Below are 22,301 nucleotides of genomic sequence, written 5' to 3' on the forward strand. Positions count from 1 at the left end.
TCATTACTTTCACACTAAATATATTCAAAGACACGATGTTCAAACTCCACCAACCTGAAAACAACACTTTATATCTGAAGCACATTTTAAAATGTGAACAAACTGTGAAAAACATTTCATGCATTTTTGTAGTAACTCTATTGATAAAAATCTGAGCAGAATATTTACAATAAAATGAAATAATAATCACTCCAAACCCAGATTGTTTTTATTCTCGTTACCAAACACACCAAAAGCTTCTCAGTGATTTAGTGTGAAAACATGGATGAAGAAGACGATGATGAGGACGAAGGAGAGCTGGAGCTAATCTTTATTTTTCACAAATAAATGACTTTATGCAAGAATATAGAAATAAAGGAGATTAAAGCAAATGTCTGTGTTTGTGATTGATTCTTGTTAGATTTACTTTAGTGAGTCAATGAAGTGAAAAGGTGTATTAATAAAATACTGACTGACGTCAGTACGATAAAATGCTCTATGTGATTATTAAGTTAGTGTGTTATGAGTCACAGTCTTTGAGACGTGTGTGAAGTGTTCTGGTGGTTTGAGTTGTGGAGGTGAGATCAACAGACGTGTCTTAGGGTTGTTGTTGTTGATGTTTGTCACATTAAAGTCTCAGCACAGTGACAAACTTCATTCTTCTGTCCAGAACAGAACAATGCGTCCTAATAAGGATGTTTTAGTGCACAATGAAGCAGCGTTGCTTTAAATGTTGCTGTCTCTGATGGGACTACAAACATGGTCGACATCAGGGAGGATGCTTAGGTTTAAGTCCTGAGCTCTGTGTAACTCCAGTTTCCTCCAAAACCACAGAAATGCATTCTGGGTAAAAAAACACTCCCGTCTCTGAGCAAGGCTTCAGAACTGCTGGCCTGAGATGGATTGTGATCCTGATCCACATATAATCCTGATCCATATCCAGACAACAAAGATACAGACAGCACAGAGAGATAAACAGGAAGCTGAACCAGTACCTGTAGCATTGACACACCTGTTGAAGTGTCCCTTTAGGCCCCCTGTGGCTGCTGCAGTCTGAGGGCTATGAGTTAAACTCACCTTCCTCATTGTGTCCGTAGAGGTCTGCCAGCTTCCTGAACCTTGGCCCCCACTCTTTCAGGAAGTCGTAGTTCTGCTCGGGCTCTAATGAGTCTAACGAATCTAACGAGTCGAATGAGTTTAACAAGTTCAACGAGTTCAATGAGCTTAGTGACTCGGCGGCTGACCCGCTGCCCTCGAAGGCGTAGGTCTGCAGAGAATCGTAGGGGGGCGCCGTCAGTTCGAGGTCTTCCTTCTGCAGCCTGTCCCTGATGAACTCCTGGAACAGCCGGTTCTGATCCATCAGGTACTCCGGTGTTTTGGTGAGAAGTCCCGGCGGGTGGACGTCACGGTCTTGGAACATTCGTTTAGTTTTGTTGAGGTGTCTCAGAGCGAACATGTCGAAGGCCTTGGTATCCTCCTCCCCTCCACCTTCATCGTCATAACGAACGATGTTCTCACGAATTTCACGCTCATCTTCCATCGTTGGCTCCCTCCTCCTGTGTGTCAGGGCAACTGTCACTATGGCAACACCTATGGAGCAAGGAAAGAGTCGAGTGAATCAAAAGGTGCCTGTAGGTGGCTGGTGGGAAATATTTAGGTGCTAACTTGATCATTATTGTTCTCTCTCGACTGTCTGAAGAGTTCATCATTAGATTTGGGAGAAAGGGGTTGAGTTTTTTGACCCGATGACCTCTTCTCTATGACCTCACGTCTATGACGTCACGTCTATGACGTCACGTCTATGACCTCACGTCTATGACCTCACGTCTATGACCTCACGTCTATGACGTCACGTCTATGACTTCACATCTATGACCTCACGTCTATGACCTCACGTCTATGACCTCACGTCTATGACGTCACGTCTATGACTTCACATCTATGACCTCACGTCTATGACCTCACGTCTATGACCTCACGTCTATGACGTCTTGTCTATGACCTCACGTCTATGACCTCACGTCTATGACGTCTTGTCTATGACCTCACGTCTATGACCTCACGTCTATGACCTCACGTCTATGACATCTTGTCTATGACCTCATGTCTATGACCTCACGTCTATGACCTCACGTCTATGACCTCACGTCTATGACATCTTGTCTATGACCTCACGTCTATGACGTCACGTCTATGACCTCACGTCTATGACCTCACGTCTATGACCTCACGTCTATGACGTCACGTCTATGACTTCACGTCTATGACCTCACGTCTATGACCTCACGTCTATGACCTCACGTCTATGACGTCACGTCTATGACCTCACGTCTATGACGTCACGTCTATGACCTCACGTCTATGACCTCACGTCTATGACCTCACGTCTATGACATCTTGTCTATGACCTCACGTCTATGACTTCACGTCTATGACCTCACGTCTATGACATCACGTCTATGACTTCACGTCTGTGACCTCACGTCTATGACCTCACGTCTATGACCTCACGTCTATGACCTCATGTCTAAGGTGTTACCCAGCAGCGTGAGGACACAGGTGAGGACTGCGGCGGTGGCGGCGGTGCTGAGTCCTATCACCATTAGCTGTGATGCCTCTCGGTTGCAGGAACGTCTGTTTCCATTGTGGTCGCAGTCGCAGACGGTGACGGACAGCGTGTTGGTGCTGCTGAGAGACGGAGAGCCGCCGTCTGAAATCACCACCGGCAGGAAGTGAACCAGCTGATCTCGCTGCAGGAAACCAGTTTGAGTCAGAACGGACGCTGTGTTGTCTGAGGACAGAAGGGCGGACAGACTTTAAAATAATCAACTCAACCCATTTACAGACTTTTTAAACTAGAACATTACATCATATTGATTTAATTATAAAAATCATACAATAGTAAATCAGATAATTGTTTTTTTTAAATATTCATCCCTGCAGGTCCCTGCTCTCTGTTTCTTAGACCTGATCAGTGACGTCGTTATGGGAGACTGCACCTTTATTGTCTCTCAGGGTGAATTTAAGCTTCCCCTTCATCTCTATGGTGACAGAGAACAGGAAGTGATGTCCGTTCTCTGGTTCATCACGATCCACAGCGCTCAGAGTCTCAATGATCTGAGAGGTCAAACACATGAAAGAGAAGGTCAGCTGGCACAAAAGGACACGGTTTGTTTTAACTTCATCACAGTTTCAGACTTGAACCAATCAGATGACATCTGGAGCCTCTGCAACAGAAAGAAAATCCATCACAGTCAAGATTTGTCTTATTTGTTAGATCGTGGGGTCATGTATGATCTAAAACTCTCTCAATACATGTTTCATCAATGATCCCGGTCATCTGACATCAGAGTCGGCTTGTTTGAGATGAACCAGACCGCCGAACCCAAAACCTCATCCTCCACCATTGTAAATGTTTGACTGCAATGAGCTAGACCCAATCCCAACCTCCTCACTTAGACCCAATCCCATCCTCCTCACTTAGACCCAATCCCAACCTCCTCACTTAGACCCAATCCCATCCTCCTCACTCCAACGAGCCTGACGACTCTGAACAGGCTCATTCTAGATGAGCTGCTTCTCTCCTGGACAGTAGACCAGATCAGACCTCATCTTCTTCATCATCATCATCTTCAGGAGGTGTTGACAAAAAACTGAGGTCAACTCGGACAGTTTTCAGCCGCCTTAAAAGCATAAACAGGAAGTCAAAGAAACAGTGACTTCCTGTTAGATCTGTAGGCTAATTGTAGTTTACAGACCTAGACCGGACGGTTGATCAAGAAGGTGAAGCTCTGAATCCACCAGTCCATCTAGGATACAAACAGCTGAAAAGATCTGGCTTCGTAGGGAGTCTGGACTCCTTAGAGACATTCAGAGGGAGCTCATTAAAAGTCATCTGTGGTGGTTCAGGCCGCTGATCAGGACTCCCGTCTCATATATCTGGTCCAGTGGTTGCGTTAGACTTTATAATCTATTATTACCTGTCATTAGAGATTGTATATTTAAACAGACACGTACGGTCACTTTTCATGTCAACACACACAAAGCAGATGAATGATTTTTTCCCATATTTCCTCTCGTGGTCATTTCTATTTCCTTCTGAAGGCTGAACCTCTGCTGCCAGACTGGAGACTCACCAGACTCCAGGAACCTGATCCTCCAAACACTTGATTCAACTCTGAAAATCGTGCATCATGAGCTCCTTCTGCATCGGTGATGAGCTCAGTGACCCGTACTCAAGGTCTCTAGTCCATCAACATGATGGACGGCCTTCACATTTTTCCGCCATTGAATACAAAAAATTCCGTCGATGGAAAATATTTGGTTAACGCGACCTCTAATCTGGTCTGGGACGACCTCGGGGGTCCTCAGGATAAAGATTAGTTGAACAGTGATGGAACATTTGGATGAAGATCAGAAACAGATTAAAACAGATTTCAGAGACGATCCAACACTTTCAACAGAAATAACTATTTATCTGAAGGTCGAAGGTCAGAAGGCACTGAGGCAGTGAAACATCCGCAGCAACGTTAACTTATTTTTACGCTTATAAGTTTAACAGTAAACAAAGAAGAGTTGAGCATCATTTGTTCACTCTGTTCTGTATAATTACTGAGGCTCCAGTAAAGAAATACTTTAACCTAAAATATCAAGAGCAGGGAGCTAAAGCGTATCAGAAATATACAGATCAATAATAATAATACATGAAAATACCAGAGCTGAAACCCGTCCCTGAGAAACTGTATTTACATATGTTATTATAAAAGATTCAGGTCAAACACATGATATTCTACTCTGTCCTTAACATACACACACATGTATAGAATCAGAATCAGAACCGTTTATTGCCAATGTATGTTTCACATACAAGGAATTTGTCATGGCGGGAGGTGCAGAACATTAAACAACAACAATCAACAGTGCAAGAAATAGAAACATATTAAAATTTACAATAGAATATAGAAGAATTTAAAATAAAGTGCACAGACAACAGTACATATATATATATATACTGTATATGTATATATATATATATATATATACATATGGATATATAAATCTACCTTGAACACGTAGTCTTTTATTCTCTTTTTGAGAACTAAAGACTACGTGTTCAATGTATGTTTATTTAAAAACCAGCTGTTCCTGTCTCCGTGCGAAGTGAAGGAAAACAATCAGTGTTATTCTTTGACATCAGTTATAAACACAGCAGCAGGTGAACATTCCTACCTGCCCAGGTTTGGCGTTCTCACAGACGAATGTTTCGTACTCGATGGCGAAGCTCGGAGCGTTGTCATTAACGTCCATCACAGAGACCAGAACCATAGTTTTCCCCACTTGAGACCGATCCACTGACACACACAGAGACACACCTGTCAGGTAGTCCACATACACATGAAGCTACAGCTAGCAACTGGTTAGCTTATCTTAGCATGAAGACTGGAACCAGCGGGGAACAGCTAGGTTAGCTTAGCATGAAGACTGGAACCAGGGGGGAACAGCTAGCTTAGCTTAGCATGAAGACTGGAACCAGGGGGGAACAGCTAGGTTAGCTTAGCATGAAGACTGGAACCAGGGGGGAACAGCTAGGTTATCTTAGCATGAAGACTGGAACCAGGGGTGAACAGCTAGCTTAGCTTATTATGAAGACTGGAACCAGGGGGAACAGCTAGCTTAGCTTAGCATGAAGATTTACAGCTCTCTGTGGCGAAGATGGTGATGTTGTGAAGAGCGAAGGTCTCTCGGTCCAGAGGTCTGGCTGTCGTGATGACACCTGAATTGCTGTCAATATTAAAGTACCGCTCCACATCTGACTTCCTGTCTATAAAGTACCTGCAGACACACAGTTTTAAAATATTAAAACATCAGCACTACTGTCTGGTTCTGGTTCTTGTAAAAGCGTTGATGTTTCATACGTGACGGGGCTGTTTGTGGTGTCGGGGTCGTGAGCTGAAACTGATCCCACATCAGTTCCCACTGCAGCCGCCTCTGAGACCACCATCTGACTGACGGAAGAAAAGACCGGAGGCTCGTCTACGTTCTCCACCAGCAGTCGAATCGTCACCACGTCGCTGAACGGAGTCATCGACAGGAAACGATTGTCCACGTAACGATTGGACACTTCAACGCACACCGTGAAGCTCGACTTGGTCTCATAATCCAGAGTCTGGAGGGAAAAGAATAATGCTTGTAGATTTCTATTTCAGGCTGATTGTGTCGACATCATGACTCAACGTGTGGAGATAAAACAGTCTCACGTTGAGTTCTTGAAGTGTGATTTAAAAGGACTTAAATAGCTAAAATATGTCTAAAGATTCTTAACCATGCATCCCTGACATAAATCTAAATGTAAAACCAACAGTGCTTATAAGGGGACTCTCCACTGTCACAGAAAACACAAAGTAATCCAGGAAACTGCTGCAGTTCAGTGCCGACTAATGATCGAACATACGCAGAGTTTAGAACTGCTGATGGTCTGAGAGATGGACTCAGAGGGTCAGTTGTTAAAATCACAACACACCAAAATAAGAACAATCATCCTTAAAAAGAAGCAGACATTTGAGACACTGGTGACCAGTCACTTCTGCAACATGCCCAGTACCTGCTACAAGGAAACCAGTACCTTCTATAATGTGGCTAATACCTTCTCCCAGGAACACAGTACTCCAACGAGGAGACCAGTACATCATACAAGAGAACCAGTACTTTCTATAAGGAAACTAGTATCATTGTCACAAATTCCCCTTCAGATTAGATTGTTTTCATCCTGCCTGTTTATAACTCTCCTGTGATTTCAGGTCCTGCCACTCACACCCTGTCATCACTCGTTCCCTTCACCTGGTCCTCCACGCCCATCTCACCTGCAGCCATTCCCTCATTAGTCCCTCACCATTTAGGTCCACTCATTTGCACTTGTTCCCTGCCAGATTGTCTTGTGTGTCTCTGCCAAGCTCTCCAGCATTATATATATATATATATATATATAGTATTGTTCTGATCTGCCTGTTTTCTCGACCTTGGATTGTTGCCTGTCCCTTATTGGATTTGAACACCTTTTTGACTGACCCGGTTTTGACCCCGATACACATGTACCTTGTGCAGTGTGACCAGTCCTTCCTGTGTGTTTGGATCAGTGATGATCCTGAAGGTTCCCAGTCCATCTCCATCCAGGATCCTGTAGTCCATCTCAGCGTTTGGACCAACATCCAGATCCAGAGCTTTGATCTTAGCGATCACCGTGGAAACCAGAACCGACTCTGGAACACTGAACTGGTAGCTCTCTGTAGGGACACAGGTACACACAGGTACACAGGTACACACGGTTATACACAGGTACACACGGTTATACACACAGTTATACACAGGTACACACGGTTATACACACAGTTATACACGGTTATACACGGTTATACACACAGTTATACACGGTTATACACAGTTATACACGGTTATACACAGGTACACACAGTTATACACGGTTATACACACAGTTATACACGGTTATACACACAGTTATACACAGGTACACACGGTTATACACAGGTACACAGGGTTATACACAGGTACACACGGTTATACACAGGTACACACGGTTATACACAGGTACACACGGTTATACACGCAGTTATACACGGTTATACACAGGTACACACGGTTATACACAGGTACACACGGTTATACACGGTTATACACACAGTTATACATGGTTATACACACAGTTATAAACAGGTACACACGGTTATACACACAGTTATACAGAGGTACACACAGTTATACACGGTTATACACACAGTTATACACGGTTATACACAGGTACACAGGGTTATACACAGGTACACACGGTTATACACAGGTACACAGGGTTATACACAGGTACACACGGTTATACACGCAGTTATACACGGTTATACACAGGTACACACGGTTATACACAGGTACACACGGTTATACACGGTTATACACACAGTTATACACGGTTATACACACAGTTATAAACAGGTACACACGGTTATACACACAGTTATACAGAGGTACACACAGTTATACATGGTTATACACACAGTTATACACGGTTATACACAGGTACACGCGGTTATACACAGGTACACGCGGTTATACACAGGTACACAGGTACATACGGTTATACACAGGTACAGGCGGTTATACACAGGTACATGCGGTTATACACAGGTACACAGGTACACGCGGTTATACACAGGTACATGCGGTTATACACAGGTACATGCGGTTATACACAGGTACACGCGGTTATACACAGGTACACGCGGTTATACACAGGTACACAGGTACACACGGTTATACACAGGTACACGCGGTTATACACAGGTGCACAGGTACACAGGTACACACAGGTACACACGGTTATACACAGGTACACAGTTACACACAGTTATACACAGGTACACACAGGTACACACGGTTGTACACAGGTACACGCGGTTATACACAGGTACACGCGGCTATACACAGGTACACGCGGTTATACACAGGTACACAGGTACATACGGTTATACACAGGTACACGCGGTTACACACAGGTACACGCAGTTATACACAGGTACACAGGTACACACGGTTATACACAGGTACACACGGTTATACACAGGTACACAGGTACATACGGTTATACACAGGTACACGCGGTTATACACAGGTACACGCGGTTATACACAGGTACACAGGTACACACGGTTATACACAGGTACACGCGGTTATACACAGGTACACGCGGTTATACACAGGTACACGCGGTGGTACACAGGTACACGCGGTTATACACAGGTACACAGGTACACACGGTTATACACAGGTACACGCGGTTATACACAGGTACACGCGGTTATACACAGGTACACGCGGTGGTACACAGGTACACGCGGTTATACACAGGTACACAGGTACACACGGTTATACACAGGTACACGCGGTTATACACAGGTACACGCGGTTATACACAGGTACACGCGGTGGTACACAGGTACACGCGGTTATACACAGGTACACGCGGTTATACACAGGTACACAGGTACACAGGTACACACGGTTATACACAGGTACACGAGGTTATACACAGGTACACACGGTTATACACAGGTACATGCGGTTATACACAGGTACACAGGTACACACGGTTATACACAGGTACACGCGGTTATACACAGGTACACAGGTACACACAGGTACACACGGTTATACACAGGTACACAGGTACACACAGTTATACACAGGTACACACGGTTATACACAGGTACACGCGGTTATACACAGGTACACGCGGTTATACACAGGTACACACAGTTATACACAGGTACACACAGGTACACGCGGTTATACACAGGTACACGCGGTTATACACAGGTACACGCGGTCATACACAGGTACACAGGTACATACGGTTATACACAGGTACACGCGGTTATACACAGGTACACGCGGTTATACACAGGTACACGCGGTTATACACAGGTACACGCGGTTATACACAGGTACACGCGGTTGTACACAGGTACACACGGTTATACACAGGTACACGCGGTTATACACAGGTACATGCGGTTATACACAGGTACACAGGTACACACGGTTATACACAGGTACACGCGGTTATACACAGGTACACAGGTACACACAGGTACACACGGTTGTACACAGGTACACACAGTTATACACAGGTACACACAGGTACACACGGTTATACACAGGTACACGCGGTTATACACAGGTACACGCGGTTATACACAGGTACACGCGGTTATACACAGGTACACGCGGTTATACACAGGTACATGCGGTTATACACAGGTACACAGGTACACGCGGTTATACACAGGTACACACAGGTACACACGGTTATACACAGGTACACAGGTACACACAGTTATACACAGGTACACACAGGTACACACGGTTATACACAGGTACACGCGGTTATACACAGGTACACGCGGTTATACACAGGTACACGCGGTTATACACGGGTACACAGGTACACACAGTTATACACAGGTACACACGGTTATACACAGGTACACGCGGTTATACACAGGTACACGCGGTTATACACAGGTACACACAGTTATACACAGGTACACACAGGTACACGCGGTTATACACAGGTACACGCGGTTATACACAGGTACACGCGGTTATACACAGGTACACGCGGTCATACACAGGTACACAGGTACATACGGTTATACACAGGTACACGCGGTTATACACAGGTACACGCGGTTATACACAGGTACACGCGGTTATACACAGGTACACGCGGTTGTACACAGGTACACACGGTTATACACAGGTACACGCGGTTATACACAGGTACATGCGGTTATACACAGGTACACAGGTACACACGGTTATACACAGGTACACGCGGTTATACACAGGTACACAGGTACACACAGGTACACACGGTTGTACACAGGTACACACAGTTATACACAGGTACACACAGGTACACACGGTTATACACAGGTACACGCGGTTATACACAGGTACACGCGGTTATACACAGGTACACGCGGTTATACACAGGTACACGCGGTTATACACAGGTACATGCGGTTATACACAGGTACACAGGTACACGCGGTTATACACAGGTACACACAGGTACACACGGTTATACACAGGTACACAGGTACACACAGTTATACACAGGTACACACAGGTACACACGGTTATACACAGGTACACGCGGTTATACACAGGTACACGCGGTTATACGCGGGTACACGCGGTTATACACGGGTACACGCGGTTATACACAGGTACACGCGGTTATACACAGGTACACGCGGTTATACACAGGTACACAGGTACATACGGTTATACACAGGTACACGCGGTTATACACAGGTACACGCGGTTATACACAGGTACATGCGGTTATACACAGGTACACAGGTACACACGGTTATACACAGGTACATGCGGTTATACACAGGTACACGCGGTTATACACAGGTACACGCGGTTATACACAGGTACACGCGGTTATACACAGGTACACACGGTTATACACAGGTACACATGTATACACGGTTGTACACGCGGTTGTACAGAGAGTCAAAGGTTAGAGGATGTCGTATGTGTACGGATTGTAAAGCTCTCTGACGATAGTTTGTGATGTTGGGCTAAAGAAATCTATTAGAAGGTTGAATGAATATGTGTTGGTGGGTCGTCCACATAAAGTCAATGTGTGGACACATGGAGGTGTAACGGGTCACCTGTCTCTATGAGGTCGTATGTGAAGGTCAGACTCACTGCGGGTGAAGCGAGGCGGGTTGTCGTTGACGTCAGTCAGAATCACCGTGACAGACGTGGTTCCTGACAGACCTCCCATCTGACCCTTCATGTCTTTGGCCTGGATGACCAGCAGGTAAAGGTCTCGCACCTCCCGGTCCATGTCAGGTAGAGCCGTCCGCACCACACCTGCGGTGAGAGTCTGGTTCAATAAATGTTTTATGTCAGGTAGTCCACATACACATGATATATATATATATACATACATACATACATACATACACACACACACACCAACACACAAGTTCTCTGTGAACCATAAACATATTTCAGCATCATGTTCATGTCGGGGAGTATACACAGCAGACAAGACAATAAGAGATCAGTATCACTTTATTTTGTTAAAGATCTTTTGAATTCAGAAAGTTTGTGTTTCTATTCATAATTAAAGTTACCTACATTCATCAGTCTTCAATAATCAGTGTCATAGAAAGTATAGTATTAAAGGGTGATGAAATGTAATCTTCATGAGTCAGAGACAGACAGGAGTCTTTAGGAGGATCGATGTTGTATTCAGGTGTTGTGCTCAGGTGTTGTGCTCAGGTGTTGTGCTCAGGTGTTGTGCTCAGGTGTTGTGTTCAGGTGTTGTGTTCAGGTGTTGTACTCAGGTGTTGTGCTCAGGTGTTGTGCTCAGGTGTTGTACTCAGGTATTGTGCTCAGGTGTTGTACTCAGGTGTTGTGTTCAGGTGTTGTACTCAGGTGTTGTGTTCAGGTATTGTGTTCAGGTGTTGTACTCAGGTGTTGTGTTCAGGTGTTGTACTCAGGTGTTGTGTTCAGGTGTTGTACTCAGGTATTGTGTTCAGGTGTTGTACTCAGGTGTTGTGTTCAGGTGTTGTACTCAGGTGTTGTACTCAGGTGTTGTACTCAGGTGTTGTGTTCAGGTGTACTCAGGTGTTGTACTCAGGTGTTGTGCTCAGGTATTGTGTTCAGGTGTTGTACTCAGGTGTTGTGTTCAGGTGTTGTACTCAGGTGTTGTGTTCAGGTGTTGTACTCAGGTATTGTGTTCAGGTGTTGTACTCAGGTGTTGTGTTCAGGTGTTGTACTCAGGTGTTGTGTTCAGGTGTTGTACTCAGGTGTTGTGCTCAGGTGTTGTGTTCAGGTGTTGTACTCAGGTGTTGTGTTCAGGTGTTGTACTCAGGTGTTGTGTTCAGGTGTTGTACTCAGGTGTTGTGTTCAGGTGTTGTACTCAGGTGTTGTACTCAGGTGTTGTGCTCAGGTGTTGTACTCAGGTATTGTGCTCAGGTGTTGTACTCAGGTGTTGTGTTCAGGTGTTGTACTCAGGTGTTGTGTTCAGGTGTTGTACTCAGGTGTTGTGTTCAGGTGTACTCAGGTGTTGTACTCAGGTGTTGTGCTCAGGTATTGTGTTCAGGTGTTGTACTCAGGTGTTGTGTTCAGGTGTTGTACTCAGGTGTTGTGTTCAGGTGTTGTACTCAGGTGTTGTGTTCAGGTGTTGTACTCGGGTGTTGTGCTCAGGTGTTGTGTTCAGGTGTTGTACTCAGGTGTTGTGTTCAGGTGTTGTACTCAGGTGTTGTGTTCAGGTGTTGTACTCAGGTGTTGTGTTCAGGTGTTGTACTCAGGTGTTGTACTCAGGTGTTGTGCTCAGGTGTTGTACTCAGGTATTGTGCTCAGGTGTTGTGCTCAGGTGTTGTGTTCAGGTGTTGTACTCAGGTGTTGTGTTCAGGTGTTGTACTCAGGTGTTGTGTTCAGGTGTTGTACTCAGGTGTTGTGTTCAGGTGTTGTACTCAGGTGTTGTGTTCAGGTGTTGTACTCAGGTGTTGTACTCAGGTGTTGTGTTCAGGTGTTGTACTCAGGTGTTGTGTTCAGGTGTACTCAGGTGTTGTACTCAGGTGTTGTGCTCAGGTATTGTGTTCAGGTGTTGTACTCAGGTGTTGTGTTCAGGTGTTGTGTTCAGGTGTTGTACTCAGGTATTGTGTTCAGGTGTTGTACTCAGGTGTTGTGTTCAGGTGTTGTACTCAGGTGTTGTGTTCAGGTGTTGTACTCAGGTGTTGTGCTCAGGTGTTGTGTTCAGGTGTTGTACTCAGGTGTTGTGTTCAGGTGTTGTACTCAGGTGTTGTGTTCAGGTGTTGTACTCAGGTGTTGTGTTCAGGTGTTGTACTCAGGTGTTGTGTTCAGGTGTTGTACTCAGGTGTTGTGTTCAGGTGTTGTACTCGGGTGTTGTGCTCAGGTGTTGTGTTCAGGTGTTGTACTCAGGTGTTGTGTTCAGGTGTTGTACTCAGGTGTTGTGTTCAGGTGTTGTACTCAGGTGTTGTGTTCAGGTGTTGTACTCAGGTGTTGTACTCAGGTGTTGTGCTCAGGTGTTGTACTCAGGTATTGTGCTCAGGTGTTGTGCTCAGGTGTTGTGTTCAGGTGTTGTACTCAGGTGTTGTGTTCAGGTGTTGTACTCAGGTGTTGTGTTCAGGTGTTGTACTCAGGTGTTGTGTTCAGGTGTTGTACTCAGGTGTTGTGTTCAGGTGTTGTACTCAGGTGTTGTACTCAGGTGTTGTGTTCAGGTGTTGTACTCAGGTGTTGTGTTCAGGTGTACTCAGGTGTTGTACTCAGGTGTTGTGCTCAGGTATTGTGTTCAGGTGTTGTACTCAGGTGTTGTGTTCAGGTGTTGTGTTCAGGTGTTGTACTCAGGTATTGTGTTCAGGTGTTGTACTCAGGTGTTGTGTTCAGGTGTTGTACTCAGGTGTTGTGTTCAGGTGTTGTACTCAGGTGTTGTGCTCAGGTGTTGTGTTCAGGTGTTGTACTCAGGTGTTGTGTTCAGGTGTTGTACTCAGGTGTTGTGTTCAGGTGTTGTACTCAGGTGTTGTGTTCAGGTGTTGTACTCAGGTGTTGTACTCAGGTGTTGTGCTCAGGTGTTGTACTCAGGTGTTGTGTTCAGGTGTTGTACTCAGGTGTTTTACTCAGGTGTTGTGCTCAGGTGTTGTACTCAGGTATTGTGCTCAGGTGTTGTGCTCAGGTGTTGTGTTCAGGTGTTGTACTCAGGTGTTGTGTTCAGGTGTTGTACTCAGGTGTTGTGTTCAGGTGTACTCAGGTGTTGTGCTCAGGTGTTGTGTTCAGGTGTTGTACTCAGGTGTTGTGTTCAGGTGTTGTACTCAGGTGTTGTGTTCAGGTGTTGTGCTCAGGTGTTGTGTTCAGGTGTTGTGCTCAGGTGTTGTGTTCAGGTGTTGTACTCAGGTGTTGTGTTCAGGTGTTGTGCTCAGGTGTTGTGTTCAGGTGTTGTACTCAGGTGTTGTGTTCAGGTGTTGTACTCAGGTGTTGTACTCAGGTGTTGTACTCAGGTGTTTTGTTCAGGTGTACTCAGGTGTTGTACTCAGGTGTTGTGTTCAGGTGTTGTACTCAGGTGTTGTACTCAGGTGTTGTACTCAGGTGTTGTACTCACCTGTCTTTGGCTCCACAGAGAAGTATGGCTGACCCTGCAGGATGTTGTAAACCACTCTGGCAGAGTTTCCATAAGTGGGATCATCAGCATCTGTTGCCACGACCGTCACCACCGACGTACCTGCAGAGAAAAATAAAATGATTTAACTGAGGTCAGACTTATTTTTCTTCATCAGCTGCTGCTCCTCTTCCTCATGAAAAAACATGGAAACATTGGATTTAGACCTGTGCACTCTTTGTCCTCCAGAAGCTCTACTTTTGCTAATTTACTCCAAGTTCAAGTAAGTCAATTATTTTAGCTGTATTGACTAGAAATAAGAAGTCAATCTTTCTTAAATGTATTTATCTCTCATGTCAGTGTCTGCTGCGTTGTTGTCACAGGATTAATGTTCCTCATTGTGACTCTTTCTATTCCACCCCTCTTCAACATTGACCCGTGTTTTGTCTTTTTTTTTTTGGGGGGGGGGTCTTATGGGGCGATAGCAGGTCAACAAGTCACATAGAAATTAAATACCATCTACATATACTTCATATACGTCGTCTGAAAGCTGGGAACCGGAGGATTGATTTGAGATGCAGCTCAGTATCGTGTGTCAAGTTTTTCTGTCTAGGCGCCAATTCAAATGTAGTATATAAGGGCTTCGATTATTTAAAAAATCCACCAAAAAGTCCTTCAAAATAACACCAAGACCTTAAGAAACACCATGAAAACTGTGAATGACCTTGGTTTCTACTGAATACCATGAAATGTCTTCCATGGGGACGAACCTCATCACACATAAATCCAAAACATCAATTAACAAAACTAATGTTTGTAATAAATCAAAGATTTCATCATTTAAAAGTGAAAAAATACAAATAAATAAACAACTTCACAGGCTGTGAAACTGGTTTTAAGTTATTCTTTCATTTATTGGTGCTCATGCAGCAGCTTGTGTTGAAAAGTAGAAATAAAGAATATTTACTTGCTAAAAGTGGATTTCAATATTTTTCAGTTTGTAACGCTTAATCAGAGGTGGAGGACGAATTCACATCATTCAGTGAACTGAACGTAGCAAAACTGCAACATAAGAATGATAAAGTCAAAGTGGAACTGAAGTAAAAGTGTGAGAATGAAAAATCTAAGATAAGATAGATTCAAAATGTTTATTGTCACTCCGGTTATACAATATATATATATATATATATATATATATATACACACACATACATATATATATATACATATACAAGTACAGTCGTGCGAAAGGCTTTGCTCCATGAAAGAAGGAAAATATATAGTATATATATAAAGATATATAAAATATAATACGATAAATATGTGTGGTGGCAATTTCTGTTGAATAAAGCATAAAGTCAACGTTTGTCTTTCTGTACATTTTATTGAAGCTTCTGCAGTCGGACTCACAGATGTTGAGTCGACTCATCAAATCTCTACTGAGAGGGAAAACACAGGTTCTGCCTGATCAATGATGTATGTAGTCCACATTTCCATTAGATATGACAACAAGAAATATGAGAAGCAATAAAAATGTCCATCTGAGAAAAATAAAATAAATAAAAACTAACAGGTTATTATTTAAAGATAAATCTATTATTAATAGATAGAACCTCTCCAGAGGGAAACAGCAGTTGCAGTACAAAGTAGGGACAAGTGCAAATGTAAAGACAAAACCTCAATAAAGGTGCAAGAATAAAAAATGGCATGAACAGAAATCCACAAATCCCAAATATATTGAACATGCATAATGTAAAACATATAAACAAGGTTATTGGTAAGTGTTTATGGTTCATTCAAATAACGTTATAATATAATGTATAAAACTGTGAATGTTACTACACTATTTAATACTATATTATTGGAACATCATTAATGATGCATTATTGTGGAGATAATATGAACTTATTTACTGATGCTATTTTACAAACAATATAATAAAAGTAGAAGTTTAAAGGTGGATAAACCTGTTGTACTTAACTGCTATACCTGAATACATGTAATTGAATATATTTGCATCATGTAAGAGCTTCTAGAGAATGGTTTCTGTTCCTGTTTCCTTTCCCCTCCATTACGGATCAGTTTATATTGGGACAAGTGGAGTGCCTGATCACTTTCTTATATTCTCAGCTGATGAAGTCCGAGATCAGTGTCAACAGGTACTCTTTGCTAAACTAAACCCCTCATTTAGTCTGCAGGTGTTCAGACTCACCTACTGGAGACCTCTCAGCCACCCTGGCGGTGTATGGTCCATCCAGGAACTTGGGTTCGTTGTCATTGATGTCCTGGACTTTGATGATGAACTGGGACTCAGGTTCGACGGGCAGGTTGGTATTTTGGTCTCGAGCTTGAGCTCTCAGGGTGTAGTACGCCTGCTGTTCCCGGTCCAGCCTCTTGGTGGCATGAATGTCTCCTGTGTTCTCATCGATGGTGAAAATTGACTTCGCTCCTTCACCATTCAGGACGTACCTCACCTGACCATCACCTTTATCCATGTCAGAGTGGATCTGCAGGGACCAGAGGCAACCACGGAAATGGTCAACAACAACACGGTAAACAATCAGAGAAAACCAGGTAAACTATGAGAGATAACCAGGTAAACTATCAGAGATAACTGAGTAAACTAACAGAGATAACCGGGTAAACTAACAGAGATAACCGGGTAAACTATCAGAGATAACTGAGTAAACTAACAGAGATAACCGGGTAAACTAACAGAGATAACCGGGTAAACTAACAGAGATAACCAGGTAAACTATCAGAGATAACCGGGTAAACTATCAGAGATAACCGGGTAAACTATCAGAGATAACTGAGTAAACTAACAGAGATAACCGGGTAAACTAACAGAGATAACCGGGTAAACTATCAGAGATAACCAGGTAAACTATCAGAGATAACCGGGTAAGCTATCAGAGATAACCGGGTAAACTATCAGAGATAACCGGGTAAACTATCAGAGATAACCGGGTAAACTATCAGAGATAACCAGGTAAACTATCAGAGATAACCGGGTAAACTAACAGAGATAACCAGGTAAACTATCAGAGATAACCGGGTAAACTATCAGAGATAACTGGGTAAACTATCAGAGATAACTGGGTAAACTAACAGAGATAACTGGGTAAACTATTAGAGATAACCGGGTAAACTATCAGAGATAACCAGGTAAACTATCAGAGATAACCAGGTAAACTAACAGAGATAACCAGGTAAACTATCAGAGATAACCGGGTAAACTATCAGAGATAACCAGGTAAACTATCAGAGATAACCGGGTAAACTATCAGAGATAACCGGGTAAACTATCAGAGATAACCAGGTAAACTAACAGAGATAACCAGGTAAACTATCAGAGATAACCAGGTAAACTAACAGAGATAACCAGGTAAACTATCAGAGATAACCAGGTAAACTATCAGAGATAACCAGGTAAACTATCAGAGATAACCGGGTAAACTATCAGAGATAACCGGGTAAACTATCAGAGATAACCAGGTAAACTAACAGAGATAACCAGGTAAACTATCAGAGATAACCAGGTAAACTAACAGAGATAACCAGGTAAACTATCAGAGATAACCGGGTAAACTATCAGAGATAACCAGGTAAACTATCAGAGATAACCGGGTAAACTAACAGAGATAACCAGGTAAACTATCAGAGATAACCGGGTAAACTATCAGAGATAACTGGGTAAACTATCAGAGATAACTGGGTAAACTAACAGAGATAACTGGGTAAACTATTAGAGATAACCGGGTAAACTATCAGAGATAACCAGGTAAACTATCAGAGATAACCAGGTAAACTAACAGAGATAACCAGGTAAACTATCAGAGATAACCGGGTAAACTATCAGAGATAACCAGGTAAACTATCAGAGATAACCGGGTAAACTATCAGAGATAACCGGGTAAACTATCAGAGATAACCAGGTAAACTAACAGAGATAACCAGGTAAACTATCAGAGATAACCGGGTAAACTAACAGAGATAACTGGGTAAACTATCAGAGATAACTGGGTAAACTATCAGAGATAACCAGGTAAACTATCAGAGATAACCAGGTAAACTATCAGAGATAACCGGGTAAACTATCAGAGATAACCAGGTAAAATAACAGAGAAAACCAGGTAAACTATCAGAGATAACTGGGTAAACTATTAGAGATAACTGGGTAAACTAACAGAGATAACTGGGTAAACTCACAGAGATAACTGGGTAAACTATCAGAGATAACCAGGTAAACTATCAGAGATAACCAGGTAAACTATCAGAGATAACCGGGTAAACTATCAGAGATAACTGGGTAAACTATAAGAGATAACTGGGTAAACTAACAGAGATAACTGGGTAAACTAACAGAGATAACTGGGTAAACTAACAGAGATAACCGGGTAAACTAACAGAGATAACTGGGTAAACTATCAGAGATAACCGGGTAAACTATCAGAGATAACTGGGTAAACTATTAGAGATAACCAGGTAAACTATCAGAGATAACCAGATAAACTATCAGAGATAACCGGGTAAACTAACAGAGATAACCGGGTAAACTATCAGAGATAACCAGGTAAACTATCAGAGATAACTGGGTAAACTATCAGAGATAACTGGGTAAACTAACAGAGATAACTGGGTAAACTATTAGAGATAACCGGGTAAACTATCAGAGATAACCAGGTAAACTATCAGAGATAACCAGGTAAACTAACAGAGATAACCAGGTAAACTATCAGAGATAACCGGGTAAACTATCAGAGATAACCAGGTAAACTATCAGAGATAACCGGGTAAACTATCAGAGATAACCAGGTAAACTAACAGAGATAACCAGGTAAACTATCAGAGATAACTGGGTAAACTATTAGAGATAACTGGGTAAACTAACAGAGATAACTGGGTAAACTAACAGAGATAACTGGGTAAACTATCAGAGATAACCAGGTAAACTATCAGAGATAACCGGGTAAACTATCAGAGATAACCAGGTAAACTATCAGAGATAACTGGGTAAACTATTAGAGATAACTGGGTAAACTAACAGAGATAACTGGGTAAACTAACAGCGATAACTGGGTAAACTATCAGAGATAACCAGGTAAACTATCAGAGATAACCAGGTAAACTATCAGAGATAACCAGGAAACTATCAGAGATAACTGGGTAAACTATCAGAGATAACTGGGTAAACTATTAGAGATAACTGGGTAAACTAACAGAGATAACTGGGTAAACTATCAGAGATAACTGGGTAAACTATTAGAGATAACTGGGTAAACTAACAGAGATAACCAGGTAAACTATCAGAGATAACTGGGTAAACTAACAGAGATAACCAGGTAAACTATCAGAGATAACCGGGTAAACTATCAGAGATAACTGGGTAAACTATTAGAGATAACCGGGTAAACTAACAGAGATAACCGGGTAAACTAACAGAGATAACCGGGTAAACTATCAGAGATAACCGGGTAAACTAACAGAGATAACTGGGTAAACTATCAGAGATAACTGGGTAAACTATTAGAGATAACCGGGTAAACTAACAGAGATAACCGGGTAAACTAACAGAGATAACCAGGTAAACTATCAGAGATAACCAGGTAAACTATCAGAGATAACCGGGTAAACTATCAGAGATAACCAGGTAAACTAACAGAGATAACCAGGTAAACTATCAGAGATAACTGGGTAAACTATTAGAGATAACTGGGTAAACTAACAGAGATAACTGGGTAAACTAACAGAGATAACTGGGTAAACTATCAGAGATAACCGGGTAAACTATCAGAGATAACCAGGTAAACTATCAGAGATAACCAGGAAACTATCAGAGATAACTGGGTAAACTATCAGAGATAACTGGGTAAACTATTAGAGATAACTGGGTAAACTAACAGAGATAACCGGGTAAACTAACAGAGATAACTGGGTAAACTATCAGAGATAACCAGGTAAACTATCAGAGATAACTGGGTAAACTAACAGAGATAACCAGGTAAACTATCAGAGATAACCGGGTAAACTAACAGAGATAACTGGGTAAACTATCAGAGATAACTGGGTAAACTATTAGAGATAACTGGGTAAACTAACAGAGATAACCAGGTAAACTATCAGAGATAACTGGGTAAACTAACAGAGATAACCAGGTAAACTATCAGAGATAACTGGGTAAACTATCAGAGATAACTGGGTAAACTATTAGAGATAACTGGGTAAACTAACAGAGATAACCAGGTTAACTATCAGAGATAACTGGGTAAACTAACAGAGATAACCAGGTAAACTATCAGAGATAACCGGGTAAACTATCAGAGATAACTGGGTAAACTATTAGAGATAACCGGGTAAACTAACAGAGATAACCGGGTAAACTAACAGAGATAACCGGGTAAACTATCAGAGATAACCGGGTAAACTAACAGAGATAACCGGGTAAACTATCAGAGATAACCGGGTAAACTAACAGAGATAACTGATAGCTTACCTAGTCTAAACTCTCAGATCTGATTCATCTGTCAGTATAATTTACATAAATCAAAGTGTTTTTGTACCTTCCCAACATACAGCGGCTCATCTCCGGTGTACTCCTCCAGGACAAAGAACTGGTTCCACACCCAGCTCCTCCTCATCCTCTGGTAGCAGTGGACACCTGCTGCTGCTCCTCGTCTTAGTCCTCCATCGCATCCTCTTCCTGAAACCTGACGAAGGAGGATGGAGTTCAGGGTCATCGCCTCACAGCCTGGCTCCTCCCACAGTGACAGGACGATCACACTGAGCATGCTCAGACACCAGAGAGACATCATCTCAGAGAAGACGGACAGCAATGAAGAGACGACAAACTGTCCCACGAAGAGACGACAAACTGTCCAACGAAGAGACGTCAAACTGTCCAACAAAGAGACTTCAAACTGTCCAACATCCAGACGTCAAACTGTCCAACAAGGAGTCCGATCAGAGGAAGGAAAAATACTCCTAAATAAACACAGGAGACCGTCCAGATCCAGGAAGATGAACAATGGTGGAGGACACAAGAGGAGGTGATAAAGGAGGAGTTGATCCTTTAGAACAAAAGGAAGAAAAAAAGAGAAATAGTTATTTTACTGTAAACAGTGTCAAAACAAGTTATATTCACCTCCTTATACAGCATACAACTTTTAATAAAAATAAAATGAAATTGAAATTGAAATTGAAATATCCATATATATATAATTACCTATATAATTATATAGTTATACTATAATCTTAAATTATGTAAATATATATGAGATGATATTTAATAGGGACCCTGAATCTTTGATTTAATTTGCAGAAAATAATTAATAGCATTATAAATGGTATCAAAAACCATTTTCATTCTGAAGATAAACAAACTGAGCAGTTCTTCTTGTGAAAATCATCCACTAAAAAACAGGATTATTGTGAAAAACAGGATTATTTCTCTTTTGCAGGATTTTCTGTTTTGCTTTAAAATTGATTTTTTTTTACTTTCAATATCCCAAAGTAATAATATTTATTATATATAAATATAATAATATACAGTGTTCACTGTGGGACAAACATGTGAATCTGATTGTAGTTTATTTTATTAAAACCTCTT

At 42.3% G+C, this 22,301-nt stretch overlaps 1 protein-coding gene across 1 annotated transcript; it reads right to left on the reverse strand.

The window, feature by feature from the left end:
- Window positions 1-1,039: 1,039 nt before the first annotated feature.
- LOC306705980 (cadherin-7-like) lies at window positions 1,040-21,504 on the reverse strand (the record flags this gene model as incomplete). The annotated part of the gene is made up of 11 exons (XM_079172892.1): window positions 1,040-1,569; window positions 2,519-2,770; window positions 2,979-3,096; window positions 5,209-5,330; window positions 5,675-5,811; window positions 5,895-6,145; window positions 7,072-7,259; window positions 11,272-11,439; window positions 14,696-14,815; window positions 16,905-17,199; window positions 21,256-21,504. The coding sequence occupies 11 exons, from the start codon at window positions 21,502-21,504 to the stop codon at window positions 1,040-1,042; spliced, it is 2,430 nt and encodes an 809-aa protein (XP_079029018.1).
- Window positions 21,505-22,301: the final 797 nt, after the last annotated feature.

Source organism: Pholis gunnellus (genome assembly GCF_910591455.1).
Source record: "Pholis gunnellus genome assembly, chromosome: 14".
In the NCBI taxonomy this organism is placed as follows: domain Eukaryota; kingdom Metazoa; phylum Chordata; class Actinopteri; order Perciformes; family Pholidae; genus Pholis; species Pholis gunnellus.